The sequence below is a fragment of the Eupeodes corollae genome, chromosome 1 (genome assembly GCF_945859685.1).
Source record: "Eupeodes corollae chromosome 1, idEupCoro1.1, whole genome shotgun sequence".
Lineage (NCBI taxonomy): Eukaryota > Metazoa > Arthropoda > Insecta > Diptera > Syrphidae > Eupeodes > Eupeodes corollae.
Genome location: NC_079147.1, coordinates 75697100 through 75714790, shown reverse-complemented (window position 1 = coordinate 75714790; position 17691 = coordinate 75697100). Strand labels below are relative to the sequence as shown.

General features: G+C 37.2%; 1 protein-coding gene across 1 annotated transcript in view; it reads right to left on the bottom strand.

Moving 5' to 3' along the window:
- Window positions 1–1307: 1307 nt before the first annotated feature.
- LOC129954250 (ubiquitin carboxyl-terminal hydrolase 1) overlaps window positions 1308–17691 on the bottom strand; it is a 42408-nt gene continuing 26024 nt past the window's right edge. The window contains exons 3-4 of the mRNA XM_056068032.1: window positions 3002–3599; window positions 1308–2928 (exon numbers count right to left, since the gene is read on the bottom strand). Of these exons, the coding sequence (XP_055924007.1) occupies window positions 1918–2928; window positions 3002–3599 (1609 nt within the window). The 3' untranslated portion in view covers window positions 1308–1917. The remainder of the gene's footprint in view (window positions 2929–3001; window positions 3600–17691) is intronic.

Genomic DNA, 17691 nt, shown 5'->3' with positions numbered 1-17691 from the left:
AAATCAGCTGAAGCTGACGGTATCGCTGCCGAACTCATCTGCAAAATATGGTCGGAAGAAAGCATGGCCGATGAGTGGAATCTCAGCATAGTTTTCCCGATACATAAGAAAGGAGAGCCCCTAAATTGCGGCAACTACAGAGGCATCAGTCTCCTTAAAATTGCATATAATATCCTCTCTGCCGTATAATGTAAACGTCTGCAGCCGTTCGTCAACAACCTGATAGGTCCTTATTAGCGTGGCTTCAGGCCAGGAAAGTCCACCATTGACCAAATACTTAGATCTTAAAAAAAAAACAGGAACTTAAAATCGATATCCACCATCTCTTTATCGATTTTAAAGCCGCGCAAGAAAGCATCCATGGGGAAGAGCTCTACAGAGCAATGTCTAGTTTTGTTTAAACCTATCAAACTTATCCGTTTGTGCAGACACTGGAGAATTCACGCTGCTCTATTAAGTTCGGAAAAGATCTCACCGATGCATTTAATGTCAAAAAAGGTTTTGACAAGACGACGCCCTGTCATGCGACTTCTTCAACATCGTTCTGGAAAGAATTGTGCAAAACTAACAGTCAACACTAGAGACACAATCTTCCAAAGGTCCATCCAATTATTCGGATACGCAGATGATATTGACATAATTGGAAGATCAGTGGAGCGTTTTTGAGCATTTTGACGGGAGCGAAGAAGATGGGTTTAGTGGTCAATGAGGGCAAGACCAAGTATATGCTGTCATCAAAAAAGGACATTGAACAACGGCGTCTTGAACAAAACGTCACTATGGCCAAGTAAGTAAGTACATACCCGCCAGGATCCAAATGAGCTTCACCTGAAAAGATGATTTTTTTGGCAAAATCGGCATCTTCTCTAAGCGTTGTTCAAGCGAATACACAACCATATTCGTTCAGCGGAAGCATACAACTAATATTTGTGAAATCAGACATGAGCTAAGTGTTACCATTCACGAAATAAGCACTAGTCTAGTGGTGGAACAACACATTATTCCTTCTTTTATCATTAAATGCATGGAATTAAAATACAACAAATATTTAGTGGTGTTCTCTGCCTATTTTCTTATTGGCTGATATTAACATCCAAAGACAAATAGCATCGTGAAGCTAATCGGTTATCGGGCAATGTATATGGCAATATTTTTCAATTCACTAGAACCGAAAAGTGTTCCTTTTTTATACCTTCTAAAACACTATAAGAACAAATATCACTAAAATATGAAAAAAAAAAATAACAAGGCGCAGCAAAGTCAACTAAAAGAATAAATAATAAAAACCAAAAACAAAAACGCATAGGTATACATTGTAAACGACGTTAAAATATAATATATTTAAGCAAAAAAGATGTTAACTATAACTTACAACTAATCGAATTATTGTTATACTGATTTTTAATTTTTGCAGTTTGTTAAAGATTATAAAATAAAAAGAGATAGTTTATATTTTGTTTGTTTGCTTGTTTTGTTTTTCTAATAATATATAATAATAATAATAATTATGTTTAAACATTACTTAATGAAAACTTACAATCGAAATGATATGTTAAACAAAAAAGTCTTCTAATGATTACATCAACAATTTACACAGAACAGAAAATAAGTCAGATTCAGTTAAAAAATTAAAACAAAACAAAAATCACTCACAGATCACAAAATAATTAAGTTCTGTGCACACCAAAATTATAACAGGCTCACTCATAATAAATCTATAAATCGAATGATTCTGTCTAAGACAAAATTCAAAAAAAAAAAACACAATATAATAAGATAATCTCAATGAATATGCATCGAATATTGGTAAAGCTTGTGAATAATAATAATTATTTTATAATTAAAAACTGGTCAACAATGATGGTTATTATTATATTATTATTAAATAGTTCCAGTGAACTCTCGACTCCTTCGCACTCACATACCACAATCGCTGGCCACTGACTGTTTTTGCAGATCGAAGCGTGCATAGAAGAGCAAGTAGGGTGTGATGGTGATTTTTCTAATTGGAGACAGCAGCTCCTCGAACTCACGTTGTGTCATTGCCTTGATCTTATCATCGTCACACATATACCAAATCGGTTCGGCATTACTGGAGGAATTTGATTTAGACCTGCCGGTGCTTCCATGGCCCAGCATGTAGCTGTAGCTGCTGTTGTTGTGGGCTCCATTTGTCTGGGGTTGGTTGCTGCTTTCATCGACTAGATCAGACCAGCCGCCATTTCTGGTCGGTCCATTGCTGTAGCTGTTCGAGGAGGAGGAGTAGCTTGAACTGCGGCTGTTGTTAGTTCGCAATCTTGAGGCACAGCAATCGACACTGTGGCAAGTAGTGTTCATGCTCAGCTTCTCTATGCCATTGGTTATAGACTTGCTCGTTTGGCCATTGAGATTTTTCGTATTGCTTTTAGACATATCGCCGCTGCTTGATGCCTTGTTGCGTCCGAACTTGATTTTTTTGATAAGACCAGTGCTCGTCGATAGGGAAGACGATGAGGAAGGTGGTGGCCGGGGAGGAGCAGCTGCCGAACTCGAACTATTTGGGGAACCATTGCAAGTTTGATGACGACGTTTGTCCTTCGGGCAATTAATGTAGTCACTTGCCCAGTCCAAGGAGCACGTGTAGGCGATATAATGGCCAACCGACATAGTCGCGCCGACATGAGTGATCACACTGTACAACTTGTAAGAGTGCAGTTTGTTATTCGAGTCCCTCTGTTCACACTTGGCGCAGAAGCACTGCATTGTGAAGGGCGTTGGTATAAAGCTGTTTATCTTCTCCATTCCACCAGAAAATCGACTTAGTTGGATGACCAGCAATCGGGGCAGGACCTCGTATGATATTGAACGAATTGCTTCCGTGTAACCAGTGCATTGCTCACAGCGATATTTATTCTTTTCACGGAAGTACTCGCGGGTAATACAAGAATTCTAATATTTAAAGAAGAAAACAATAAATTATGAATGTTTTTGTTGGGTAAAGAAAATTTAAAACCTCTCTCACCTGAATAAAAGAATTGGAAGTATCAGTGTAGCCCGATATCGGCACAGGTACAGCAATATCGATCATAGTCTCCTTCTGCTCGGTAACTGTTTCACAACTTAAGCACTTCGTTGTCGACACAGTCATGCCTTCAAAGTCCTCCGTAAAGAAATCCAAACCGAGTTTTTTTATCTTCTCAGCTAATCGCTCTTTATCCTTAATTGGCATCACTTCATCATCTCCGGAGGGAGACGCATTCTTCGAATCTATTTTATCACTTCCAGAATTTCCAAACACACTGCCTGAATTTATAGCCACACCATCACCAAACGATTGGGTGTATAGTTGTGGTAATTGCTGTTGTTGTTGTTGTACGTTATCTTTGAGAGGTGACTGTAGTCGTTGGTTTTTAGCATTTTTGGCTTCATCTTTTCGTTTGGGTTTTCTTGTGAAAAAAGATGTTTTTATGATGTTTGTTGCATTTTTACTAGAAGATGTACTATTACTGCTGCTATTGTTGTTATTGTTGTTGTTATTATTGTTGATAACACTGCTTGAATGATTTATGTGATTTTGTTCTGGAGGAGAGTCCGTTATATGTTCGGGAAGACTAACGCAACTACAAGAAAAAGTTACATATATTAGTTTTGGAAAATTATTAAAAGTTGTTTTGTATTTAAATAAGAGAATGTGGGTTTTAATAGTTTGAAGATTCAAGAAAAGAATTAAGATTGATTTTTATCACCAATGAAAACAAATTATATGTAGATCAAAATCTAATTCTAAAGTATAAGTATATATTGGTTGGCAACACTGATCTGAAAGAAATTGGTTCATTGTTAGTATCGCTAATACAAATATTCAAATTTGAATATATCTCCTTATAGTATCTCTTTGAGTCAGTCACCGACTAGCTCTCGCACAGGTTACATCGTTCTACCGATAGTGTTTGACTTTTCTTTTGAGTGATCCCGTTACCCATTAACTTCTTAAAATCAATAAATCAATAACAAGTTCAATCAAACTAAAATACTATGGCCTCTGGGCCACGTGGGCCTTCGGGCAATCGTTTTAGAGATCTGGAAGATCTGGATACAGATCCGCCTCCTTACATAAAAAATAAAAAAAGGAAAAAAAACAATAATCTCACTCCTTTACCATTGAATATGTTTTCAACACAATCCCCTCCCGACGACCCTAAATTTATTGTCATTTCATCGACTGATGAAAATAAACCTCTCAACTCATTTAGCGTATTTCTGCTTAAAAAAGCAATTGATGGAATAAGTTCTTACTATGACCAAATAACCCAACTCCGAGACGGAAGTATTCTCGTTCTATGCAGGTCAAAGAAAATTGCAGATCTATTCCTATCCAAGAAATCACTTTCGAATTTATGCCCAATCTCTGTGTCACTACACAATCCACTTAACGCCTCAAAAGGCACAGTACATGCTCCATATTTAAACAACGTTCCCGAAAGAGAAATACTTGAAGAAATGAAGTCACAAGGTGTAACAGAAGTTTTTAAATTTAAGAAAACCGAAAATGGAACCCAAAAGGCAACTGGCTTAGTCTTATTCACCTTCGACCTTTTCCGACCACCTTCAACTCTCAACATCGGATGGTATAATGTTCAAGTTAGGGAATACTTCCCTAACCCTATGCGTTGCCAGAATTGCCAACTTTTAGGACACACAGCCAAAAGATGTAGAAGTGACGCGACATGTGTTAATTGTAACCTCCCGACGCACAAACCTGATGACTGTATACGTACATCATGTGCTAACTGCAGTGAAAATCACCCGGCCTCCTCTAAGATATGTCAGAAATACCAACAAGCTAAAGAAACGCTTAAAATCAAAACTATTCACAAATGCAGCATGGCCGAAGCCAGGCAACACTTCCCATTTAACCATTCCAATGTCACCTCGAATATTCCTGGTGACACTCTTAATCAAAACAACAATAAAACACAATCACCAATATCAGTTTTCACACATTCATTAATAAAAAACAACTCATATTTTATTAAACCATCTGATTCTGATAATCATGACCTCGATCAATAAAAATAATAATTTCTCCTCAACCAACCCCGCTGATCCAGGAACGAACATTCCGAGTTCCTCTCGGAACTCGATTGTTCAGATCCCTAAGCCGAATAAAGATCCCTCTGTTATTTCAGGATACCGTCCTATTTCGCTCCTTCCCTGTACAGGGAAAGTCTTAGAAAAAATAATTTCCAGGCGATTGTTCTGGTTCCTTGAAAAAAATAAATGTATTGATTACCGCCAAGTGGCTTTTAAAAAAGAGCGTGGAACTATCGACGCACTTCTTCACCTAGATGAAATCATCACGTCTAGCCTGTCAACAAAAAATCACGTCTCAATCCTTCTGATTGATTTCGACAAAGCCTTTGACAGAATCGGCATCCACGTAATTATGAAACAATCAATAAAATGGAGAGTTGGGCCCAAAATGCTGAATTATATTAAATCATTCTTAAGCAATTGATATTTCCGAATTAAGGCGAATGGTACCTATTCGTCTACTCATAATTTGAAAAATGGCATTCCACAAGGATCGCCTTTATCAGTCGTCCTTTTTATAATTGCATTTAATGAAATCAGCTCCATAGTTGACAGTCACAGCACTGTAGGTCACACACTATATGCCGACGACTTGATTGTTTACTGAAAGTGCAAAGACTTAACGTCCCTAGCTTCAAAATTCACAAATATTCTTCAAAGCCTTTCAGAATGGGGGCAATACTCAGGTTCAAAAATTTCAATACAAAAATGTGAGCTTCTCCATATCTGTAAAAAATATAGTTGTAGTAAAAATATCTCAATACAATTAGATAATTTTAATATAATTAATGTTAACTTTGCTAAAATACTTGGTATCATTTTTGATTCTAATTTTACCTTTAAGAAACACTGTACAAATTTAAAAAAGAGCCTTACTACTAGAGTTAATTTGATAAAATATCTTTCCTCTAATTTTACCTTTAAGAAACACTGTACAAATTTAAAAAAGAGCCTTACTACTAGAGTTAATTTGATAAAATATCTTTCCTCTAAAAACAGCTATTCCAATGTAAATACTATAATTAATGTAATAAGATCTGTTATTTTGTCGAAGATCGACTATGGCTTAGCGATTTATGGTAAATGTTCGAAGTCATCCACCCAACTTATCACAACACCGTATCACGCAGCCATCAGGAGCGGTATGAGGGCTTTTCGTACAACTCCGATTCGGAACCTCTTGACAGATGCGGGTTTACCACAGCTTATTGAAAGAATCGAATATCTTACTACGGCTACGATACAAAAAATAAACTGCTCCAGAAGGTCACCTATTCACAACGATGCCAAAAAAATTATAAAACGAAAGAAAACCCCAAGACTTAAATCAACGTTAAACTCCGCTTTAACATCTGCAAAAGAACTTGACATACCTATTGCCAATGTAAACTCAACCACCTATCCGCCCTGGAACTTACCAAAAGAGTCTATTCTCACCAACCTTAGCAAATACACCATAACATCAACCAGTAAAGATGCTTTTAAAGCCATGTTTTTTGACATGGCAGAGAGCCACAAGAAACAAGGATGGCACTTATTGTTTACTGATACCTCAAAAACACAAGACGGTACATCATTTGATGTTATCGCAGAAAACTCAACAACCATCTGCAAAGGCATACTTCCAATTTTCACGGCGATATTCACAGCTGAAGCTTTTGCCATTCTTAGGGCAATTGAAAAATCCGAGGACAAAAAGACTATCATATTTACAGACAGTCTATCCTTTGTAAATGCCATCAACAACATTAATAATAATAGTGAAATTATCGAATCCATCCGCGATAAACTCATCTCGAGAAGTGGAAAACTAAAAATTGCATGGATCCCAGGGCACCAAGGTATCAATGGCAACGAAGTTGCAGATGCTGTAGCTAAATCTGCTCTAAATGAACCACTAACTACATTCTATGCCTACAATAAAAGAGACTTAAGAAACCATCTACTTAAGACATGGAAATACAAAAGGAAAACTAACTGGTTGAATTATCACCACACCTACACCAAATTTAACCCTAATGCTGAAAAAGCCAACTACCCCAAAAACATATCAAATAATAAGATTAAAATATACATACGATTGCGAATGGGTCACACTGACCAGACACATAAACACCTCATCACTAACGAGACCCCCCCGCTCTGCCACTTCTGCGACGAAAATCGAACGCTCACCATAAGTCATCTATTATCATGTTCTCAAATAAATTTAAAAAGTCAAACTCTAGTTCACAACAAATTATCCGATCTTTTGACAGAAACCACATATAGTAATGTTAATAATGTATATAAAGTAATGTCAGCACTTAAATTAGAAAAACTTTTATAAAATTTGTTACTAGCTGAAAGCCCTAGCAGCTCCAGCTTTATAGTTTAAGATATTATTAACAATGTAATTTATTTTATTGTTAATAAAGTTATAATAATAATAATAATAACTCTTTGAGTACTGCGTTCCCAAAGACATTCGCCAATCTCGCCACAAAGGACAGTGTACAAAAATTAAATATTAAATAAAAACAAAATGCACATTTGTTTCTAAAAGTTCAGCATTTTTAGACCATGTGAAAGGTATTAGAGGAGAAAATTGAACTTTAAAACCGAGAAATTCAAGGAAAAAAAAAAACATAATTCCACAATCCCGACCGCTAACGTTGGCCTCAAGAAAAGATCCAAGCAGCTAATATGAAAGAAAATTGATTGAAAAGAATTCAGTTATAAAGTTTAAAATTAACACATGCTCCAACAAAAACGCTTTAAATATTTTATGGAACTCTGAATTTAAAATAACAGTCATCTTCTTAATTCAAAAGAATGAAGCTTTGGACTAGAGCAGCGGTTCACTTTTTGCGTGAAAAATTTCACGCAGAGCACTTCGTTGCGCATATGCCATTTTTGCAGTTACATGTATCACGCAGTCCCTGAAGTGATACACTTGAATCATTTATTTTCTTAAATATATCTGACAGATAATCCAATTTCAATAACCAACGCTCATTACACAACATGTCCCCCAAAACAGAGTTGTGTTCAATGAAGAAGGTTATAAATTCAGCTCTCATTTCGAAAAGCCGCGTCAGGATTTTTTCCGTAGACTACCCATGTCATCATACAATACTTTAAAAAGCTTGTATTCTTTGCAGTGATTTAAGAAAGTTAATTATTTTCACGCTTTCGTCCATTCGTTGCGAAGGCATGACGGTGTAGAACGCAATAGCTACTGGTGCATCCTTTAACAATTTGCTTTATTCTTGCGACGGCACCGGACGTTATTCCAGTCATGGCCTTGGCACCGTCCGTGCATACATCCACGCAGTTAACCCACGGTATGTCATTTGCAATACAAAAAAAAATGTCAATCAAATTGAAAATGTCAGCACCAGTTGTAGTAGTTGGCAACGGCGGCTTGCAGAAGAACAGATTTTTTTGAAAGGATTGCAGATATTGGTAGCGCACAAATACTATTAAAATAGCCAACCCTGAAACATCCGTTGATTCATCCATTTGTATTTATTTGTATTTATTTATTATCATTAAGCATTTTAAAACATAGAGTCTTATTTTTAATACTTATTATGTTCAGATTTAAATTTTATCAAATTAAAAGAGGAATCAAATTAGTATGCTAAATTTACAATTTGCTTGAAGTTAAGAGAAAATTTGTTTTTAGATAAATGGTCATGATGAAAAATTAAATAACATACATTTTTAAATTCTAAGACAAAGTGATTTTTATTTTGGAAACATTTTCAGCATTTGTATAAGTTCTTTAAAGAGTTCTCAAAACGAGTGCTGCTGTGTATCCCTCTCAGGTTAGCAGGCAAGGAGTTCCATAGGGCAACAGCGTGTACAAAGAACTGTTGTTTTGAATTTCTGAATTTGAAGGAAGGGACAATTAGAACATTACTTCTTTGTGATACTGGGAACCTAAGCCTTTCGTATAGATATTCAGGAGATCTAGTAGGAATAAGTCTAAAAAGAAATGTCAAAGTTTGATAGTTTATGTAGTTGTTGAAGGTCATGTTGAAAACACTACTTGCTTGCATCGAAACATGATCGAACCGTCGCAAGTCATAAATAAAGCCAACAACATTATTAAACGCGACTTGAAGTTTTCGTTTATTAGCGCTGTCAAGGGCACAGAAAATGGGACTGCCATAGAAAAGTATTGGTAGGACAAGAGATTTTGCTATAGTCATTTTTGTTGAAACTGGAAGACAACTGGCAGATATATATAAAACCCGCAAAGCAGCATATATTCGACCAACGGCACAAGTCAAGTGATCGTCCCATGTAAGTTTCTGGTTAAAAACAATCCCAAGATTCTTAACTGTTCTAACGTAGCTTAACGTTTTCCCCTCAAGTTCAATACTAGGGAAATAAGAAGTATCTATTGCAGTGTTACTGATGACGATTGCCTGACATTTCTTAGGGTTAAGTTTAAGATGATTCTCCCTGGACCACTGGTTTATACACATCAAATCTTCATTTATTCTGGCAGTTGCGTCTTCAACCATGCCGATTTTGTAGCTCAAATGAATTGAACGTCGTCAGCATACATATGAATTTTGCAATGCCTGAGTACAGATGGAAGGTCATTATTGAAAAGTGTGAATAAGAGTGGTCCCAAAATCGATCCCTGGGGAACAACATTAGGGGTAGGGAGAAAATGCGACAGTCTAGAGTTAGCAAAAACAGCCTGAGTTCGATGGCTTAGATACTGTGCTATGAGGTTTAAGGCTGAGTTTTCAAAGAAGAAGAAAGAATTCAGTTTTTTCAGAAGAATTGTATGTGAAACAGTGTCGAACGCCTTAGAGAAATCAAGGAGAACCAGAATTGTGACTTTATTATTATCGATTTGTTGTCGTATGTCGTCGCTTATCTTAAGAAGCGCAGTCGTACAGCTGTGTCTAAAGCCAGCGTCGGTGTAATTAAATTCCGTGTTTCCAAGAATGCTGTTATCTGCTGACTAACGATCTTTTCGAACGCTTTTGAAATGAATAGTAGGATAGAAATTGGTCGGTATTCTTTTTATTGCGAATTTGACTTTTTAAGAATTGGCAATATTTTTGAAGCTTTCCATAGTGCCGGGTAACAGAACTTTGTTAATATTGAATTAAAGATATGTGTCAAGAAAGGAGATATAAAAGTAAGAATAATTTTTAAAAACTTAGGATGCATATTGTCTAGTCCAATAGCGTCCGATTTTATGTCTTTTACGGCCTTAAATACCTCAACTTCAAAAACTCTTTTAAAACTGAAACTTGAAAGAAGCTCATTACTTCTTTCAAAGTTTGTGTTAAACGCAACACCATTATTTGTGTCAGAAACAAAACTTACGAACTGTTTGTTTAGTTCATTTACATCACAGTCATCCTCAGCAATCTTTTGTTTCGTCGTAATACCAAGAGATTTTATGTTATTCCACAGTTTTTTGGAAGAAACATTGTTAAATCTCGACGCAAAAAATCTTCGCTTGGAATTTCTGATTTGAATATTCACTGCATTTCTTAACGTTTTGTACTGCATGAACAACATTGGTAACTTGAACCTTTTCCAACGTTTGTAATCTATATTTCTTTTCAGAATAAGTTTAACTAGTGTACCATCCTATTTCAGGGTTTTTGATTCGCACGTTTTTAATTGGCACAAAGGTGTCACAAAGGTTATTAATTTTGTTAGTAAAGAAATAAACTTGCTCATCTACGTCTGAGATGTAATATATATTTTCTAAATTAGAGTTATATATACTTGTTACCAATGATTGCATATCGATTGCATTGAAATTCCTAAATGAAATGCTTTCTGTTTCTGAGGTCGGAATAAAATCCAGCTAAAAAAAGTATACCACATAAAGCTAAATTAGCAACATTAAAACAAGAAGAAGTTAAAGGTATAAATATTCTTAATCCTCCTATTAAACGTAAATCTTGTGAATTATTTATATTATGAATAATAGCTCCTGCACATATAAATAATAAAGCTTTAAATAAAGCATGAGTTAAAAGATGAAAAAAAGCTAATTTATAATAACCTATTGATAAAATTATTATTATTAATCCTAACTGTTGATAAAGTAAAGTTGATAAGTTGATAAAGGAATAATTTTTTTTAAATCAAACTCAAAATTAGCTCCTAAACCAGATATAAATATTGTTAATAACCCATTGATAAAATTATTATTATTAATCCTAACTGTCTTAAAGTTGATAAAGCAATAATTTTTTTTAAATCAAACTCAAAATTGGCTCCTAAACCAGATATAAATATTGTTAATTAATAATGTTATAAAAAACGATAATTAAGTCATGCTTGGAAAATCCGGGAACATCAAGCTGCCCATAGAAGTTCACAAGATGTGGTTGATTGACCAGGAATGTATCAAGTAGAGTGGGGCTAGACGAAGTAAAATGCGTGGGTTGATCAGTGTTAACTGGAAAAAGGTTGATGGATAATAGATTTTCGTTGAAATTTTTGGTCCTACTGTTATGTTTATCGAATAGATCAATATTTACGTCTCCTGCAATAATTATGTGGTTAAAGTTAGGTGTTACTTCCTCTAGAATGTCTGTAATGACGTTTGTGTCTGTTATGTTAGGAGTTTTGTAGATAACACCAATCAGACATTTATTGGATGCACAAGTGACTTCTATAAATAGGTATTGCAATCCACTGTTATTGTCTGTACTCCTTATTAACTTGCTTTTGAAACATTTTTTTTATGAAAATAGCAACTCCCCCTCCCCTAGAAACAGTACGATCAGATCTGAAAACTTTAAAGTTACCGGTGCTCAATAAGCAGCTATCAACTTGTTCGGTCAACCATGTTTCAGATACGCAAATGACGTCCATTTTGGAATCATTGAAAGTACTTTTAAATTCATCCAAGTGTTTGAGCAGACTTTGAGCATTTATGTGACATACAGATAATCCATCGTATCTGTTTCGAAAAACTTTGAGCATAGTCCCTGTTTTGTTGAAATTTGTATTGCTGCTAACCTGTGGAACCCCTCTACCTCTAGCTTGACTCATAGGTCATGTTATATATAAAACACCACCTGAGAAGAACGAAACAGCGTAATGAAGAACTTTGTTTCATAAAGAAAGATGCCGGAAAAAGAAATTTCAATTTTTTGGGTAGAAAAAATGCTAAATAGATTTCCAAAAATAAAAATCGACTAGAAACAATTAAACAGTTAAAAAGAAGAAAATATTTAAAAGATATTAAAAAAGTGAAATAGAATTAGTTAAATGAAATATATAAAAAGAAAAAATACTAAAATTTGTTTGTGACTTATTCGTAGTAGCTTTCACATTCTCCGCTAAGTCTCCAATTCGTCTTGATATTGTGTTATTTGACAAAGGAACGGTGTCAAAAAATTTGTTGGCCTTTTAACCCGACAAACATTCAGCAATGAACACATGACTTTGTTAAGTTTTCAGCAATGGTATGTTCTTAACCAGTTTGTGCTATTCGGAAACTTAACAAGTAGGATGCCATCAACACATTTTCGTTCACTGCTTTTGTGTGATAAGTAATAATGGTTTGAGATTTAGTAAGTTTAGAATATTTTCTTTTGAAGAAATCAGTCAGTTTGCTTTTGCAATCTGGAGGAATCCCTGCAACGTAACGTTTGATTTTTGCTGTAAAACATTGCACTTTTCGATAACGCTTTGCCGAAAATTAGGCATTGAGGTTTGTTGCCACTTGTCCCAGAAAATTAAAAATTCAAATATGATTCGTGGTACATCCTTTTAACTGATATTTTTTCTGTAGCATTGAATTGGCACTAGTAGGTACTAGACAAACTATAAAACTCAAAACCTTCAGAAATCTCTAACGCCGCCGCCGATGTCTCTATTGCGTCATTTTTCTTCGAACTAAAATAAGTATTTGGAAAACCGAAATTGAACAAACAAAGTTAAATCATAAAAATCATTTTGTGCGGTTAAATGCTTAAAAAGCAGAAGTAGTTAACCAGGGATTACTATTTACGTAAATTATGATTTTTTTTTGGACATACACGTCAGTTGGAGATTCTTCGGCAGCTAAGGGGGTGTTTTTGCGGAGCATTCACTTGCTTTTTTGAATGATCCAGACCTAAGCCAGCGATTCATTCGAAAATTTAATGCATACAAACAAAATAAATTAAAACTCACGCACTAACTTCACCGTACTACGTTTAAAAGTTTGCGTGAATTGAAAATAACTGTTTCTATTTCAAACAGCACTCTCACCAGTCTTCGTGGCATTGTATGTAAATTTATTAATTTATCAATTATCAAAATTACAAGATCAGAAGCTTAAAATTAACTAGTTACTAGTCCGTCTTGGAATTTTTTACTTTTTCAAATATTTCCAATGAGCACTTGGATATTGTTTGCGCACACTTTTTGAAACCCGGGACTAGAGGAATCTCATTTTTGTAATGCCCTGTCGAAAGCCTTGCCTATTGATTGGAATCGAGGGTTGACGGCAAAAATATTTTCACTGAATTCCAAGCTGGCTTAAGGAAAAACTATTCAACCGTTGACCACATTTTCAACCTCACCTCAATTGTCAAAGCTTATTAGCTAGAAATAAGAAAGTTTTTGCAAAATAGAATTGGGTAAATCATTCCACATTCTCGATGTTTGGTTAAAAGAAAATCTCCATCCTTGACAGTACGTTCGAAAATGAGCTTATTGGTAAACTGATGAGCATTCCTAGAAGTCCGAGTGTTACGTTACGAATTTTGAATTGGATAATTCAATGTTCAAATGGTAGACATGTGCATTCAAGAGGACACAAGCGCCCACAGGTTTTTCTCAAAACCCACCTCTGTCTATCAACTCCTACTCTCACCTCCCCGCGGTGAACATCGGGTGCCTAGTACCTCAACTGAAGGTTGGGTTCTAACCCCAGTGGAAAGTTGTTGGGGCAGCAAGTGAGAGATGGGGGAGTGTTTCTACTAAGGCACCTCTCCTTACCCAGACGGCGGCGGACAAATTCTCGAGATGGAATGAACTACAGTTCCAGTAAGGTTGAACTACTTAGTGAACACCTTATAGGGCTTCTTCGACTTATTCAGAGCCCAGGCCTATAAGGAGCGGTTTTATCCGGCTCCCCATCCATGGAGTTATACATAGGATTCGGCCCTCTAGGTTGGGGGTTGTGCCGTCTTGGTGACTTCCTGGCCACGTAAAAACATCGTAGTTCCGAAGCACCAACAAGCCTCGGATACGGACGGATTTACTGGTGACAACCTACGCAAACGAATTAAGGACAACGAACTTCGGATATGCACGTGGAATTTTAGGTCCCTTAACAGACCACGTGCAGCCGAAGAATTAGCGGATTCCCTACGCAAACGAATTAAGGACAACGAACTTCGGATATGCACGTGGAATTTTAGGTCCCTTAACAGACCACGTGCAGCCGAAGAATTAGCGGATTAGACTGCTATAAAGCAGGCATCACCGCCACACAGGTAATACGATGGGATGGGCCGGGCAAAAAGAGGATGAAGATGTCATTGGAGCCAGACTTAGACAAGAAGTCTTGAGCTATAGGTGCATCAACGAGCGCCTTATGACCATCCGCATCAAGGCTAAATTCGGCAACATTAGCCTGATAGGCGTGCATGCCCCACAGAAGAGAAAGATGACAACACAAAAGATATGTTCTTCGAGCTCTCAGACAAAACATATGAGCGGTGTCCTAGCTACGATATTAAAATTGTCCTGGACGATTTTAATGCCAAGCTAGGAAGGGAAGACATCTTTGGTGGAATAATCGGGAAAAACAGCCTGCACGACAACACTTCCGACAACGGATTCAGGCTCATAGATTTTGCTGCGTGGCGAAACGTCGTGGTAGGCAGTACGCTTTTTCCACACCTTAACATCCACAAAGGAACTTGGACTTCTCCAGATCAATCTACCGTCAACCAGATTGACCATATTGCGATCCACGCCAGACACGCTTTCTGCATCATGGATGTCCGAACTTTCCGAGGAGCTAACATCGACTCGGACCACTACCCCTTTGTAGCCAAGGTAGCACTTCGGGTTGCCAGACCCAAGGCAAAACAGGGAGATGGTGAGAGAAGGTACAACGTCGAACGACTTACCGACTTACAAGTAACCTCTATTGACGTTCTCTGCCACCAACACAATGCATCGAGAACTAATGGAAACATTGCCAAGATGCAATCAGAGAAGCCGAATCTGATGTGCTGGGTTTCAAGAAACTACTATCAACGAACCCCTAGGTTGATGAGGAATGTCGGCAGGCAAATGCAACCAAACAACAGTCACGCAAAGCGGCGCTGTATAAAAGGACGAGAGCTGCTCATGAGCTTTATGACCAGAAGAGGCGAGAGGAACACCGACTTCTCAGAAGAAAAAGAGAGGGCATGAGAAAAATGCGGTCGAAGATGTTGAGATTTTTAAATACAGGAATGAAGTTCGAAAGTTTTATGAACAGTTGAGATAAGTTGGTTAGGAAGAAAGCATGCCCGATAAATGGAACCTTGGTATTCTTTTCCCGATTTTGAAAAAAGGAGACCCTCTAAACTGCACCAACTATGAGGAATCAGTCTACTTAACATCGCCTATAAAATCTATGCCATAATATATGAACGTGTTAAGTCTATCGTCAACAACCTGATAGGTTTTTATCAGTGTGGTTTTAGAGCAGGAAAGTCAACATTTGATCAAATATTCACATTATGGCAGATCCTGGACAAATCCAAATCCACACCCACCATCATTTCATCGATTTCAAGGCTGCATATGACAGCATCTACAGGGTCGAGCTGTATAGACCCATGTCTAGTTTTGGCATACCTGCCAAACTTGTCCGTTTGTGCTGGATGACCATGGATAATTCACGCTGCTCCATAAATGTGATGCGCTGTCATGCGATTTTTTTAACATCGTACTTGAAAGAATAGTGAAGAGCTCACACGTCCACACTAGAGGCACTATCTTTCAAAAGTCTGTCCAATTACTAGCATAGTAATTGTAATGACATAATCGGAAGAAGAATTTAGCGCGATGTCAATGGAGCTTTTGTGAGTAGTGAAGCAGCGGAGGCAAAAATGGGTTTAACGATTAATGAGGGCAAAACAAAGTACATGCTGTCGTCAAAAAAGGACCTACAACACCGACGTCTTGGTCAAAAAGTCACCATCGACAGACGTAACTATGACGTAGTCAAGGACTTCGTCTTCCTAGGCTCCGATGTTAACGCAGAAAACAACACCAGCGCTGAGGTCCAAAGCAGAATAACTCTTGCTAACCGCTGTTTCTTTGGGCTAAGAAAGTAATTGAGTAGCCAAGTCCTCTTTAGCTGTATAATACCCTCATCATCCCCGTCCTGATATACGGTGCAGAATATGGACTATGACGAAAGCGGATGAAAGCACCTTGGGTCATTTCGAGAGAAAAGTTCTTCCTTTGATCTACGGTCTCGTATGCTTCGAAGGGGAGAGGAGGAGAAGATAGAACGACGAGCTGTACAGCGACGTAGATTTAGCCAGAAGGGTAAAAGTCCAACGACTAAGTTGGCTGGGTCACGTAGAGCGCATGGAAACCAATGCTCCGCCCCGGAAAGTCTTCGAATCCACACCCACAGGACAGCGCAGTAGAAAAAGACTAAGGATCAGGTGGCGCGCACAAGTGGAAAGAGACCTCACCCTACTTGGATCGCGAAACTGGAGACATCTAGCTAGGGACCGAGCTAGATGGAGAAGTTTGTTGGGTAAGGCCCTAGTTCACACAGGACTGAAGCGGCACTTTGCGTAAGTAAGTAAGTAAAGGGTTTTGAAGACCTTTATTAAAGACACAGTGTAAGCATTAGAAAAGAGAGAAGGGTTGGAAAGGTGGTGTCGATTTACATTGATTTGGAATTCTTGGACATTGCAATCACAGGGAAAGATAGCGCCTGGCAATGCTTCCGAATTCGCGTAGAAGGGCTAAACAATTGTATATCCGTATTTCATAGTGCAGCCGAACTTGAACTCATGGGTAAATAGATGGGCATTCCTAAAAAAGCGAGTATTACGGTTAAGTTGTTTAAGGGCATGAATACAACTAGCTGTTTCACTAGAGCATATACCGTTAATACAACGTTAAAAAAAGGGTAAGACAAAAACTTTACGAAGATGTTTGATTGACGTAATCGAGTTGATGGTGTTTATGTCACTTATCATTCAAAAAGCTTTAAATACTGTCCAAGAGGCCTAAGTAAGCACTAGTCCAGAAATGGAAGTTATATTCAAGTTATGGAGCCAGATCGGTAATACACTGATTTCATGTTTATTAGGATCTGAGGTAAGAAAAAAGTCTATAGTATTGGCAGATTGGCCTGCAACGTCAGAATTTCGAGTTGGCTCATCGACAAGCTAAGTTAATAGATTTAACTAAGCAAAGACTTTAACACACCTTCCTTTGGATGATGTCTGGCCAGAAAAGCGAAGTCAAGAAGAATTGTGTTCATTAATGACGGTTTCAGTGTGAGGATAATGGGCAATATGTTTGGAAGATATGCTTGTTTAAATTCTTTATGTTAGAGCAGAAACTGAGCTGAAGGTGGTAGGCAACATAACTTCTTATATATAAGTCTAAATCCTC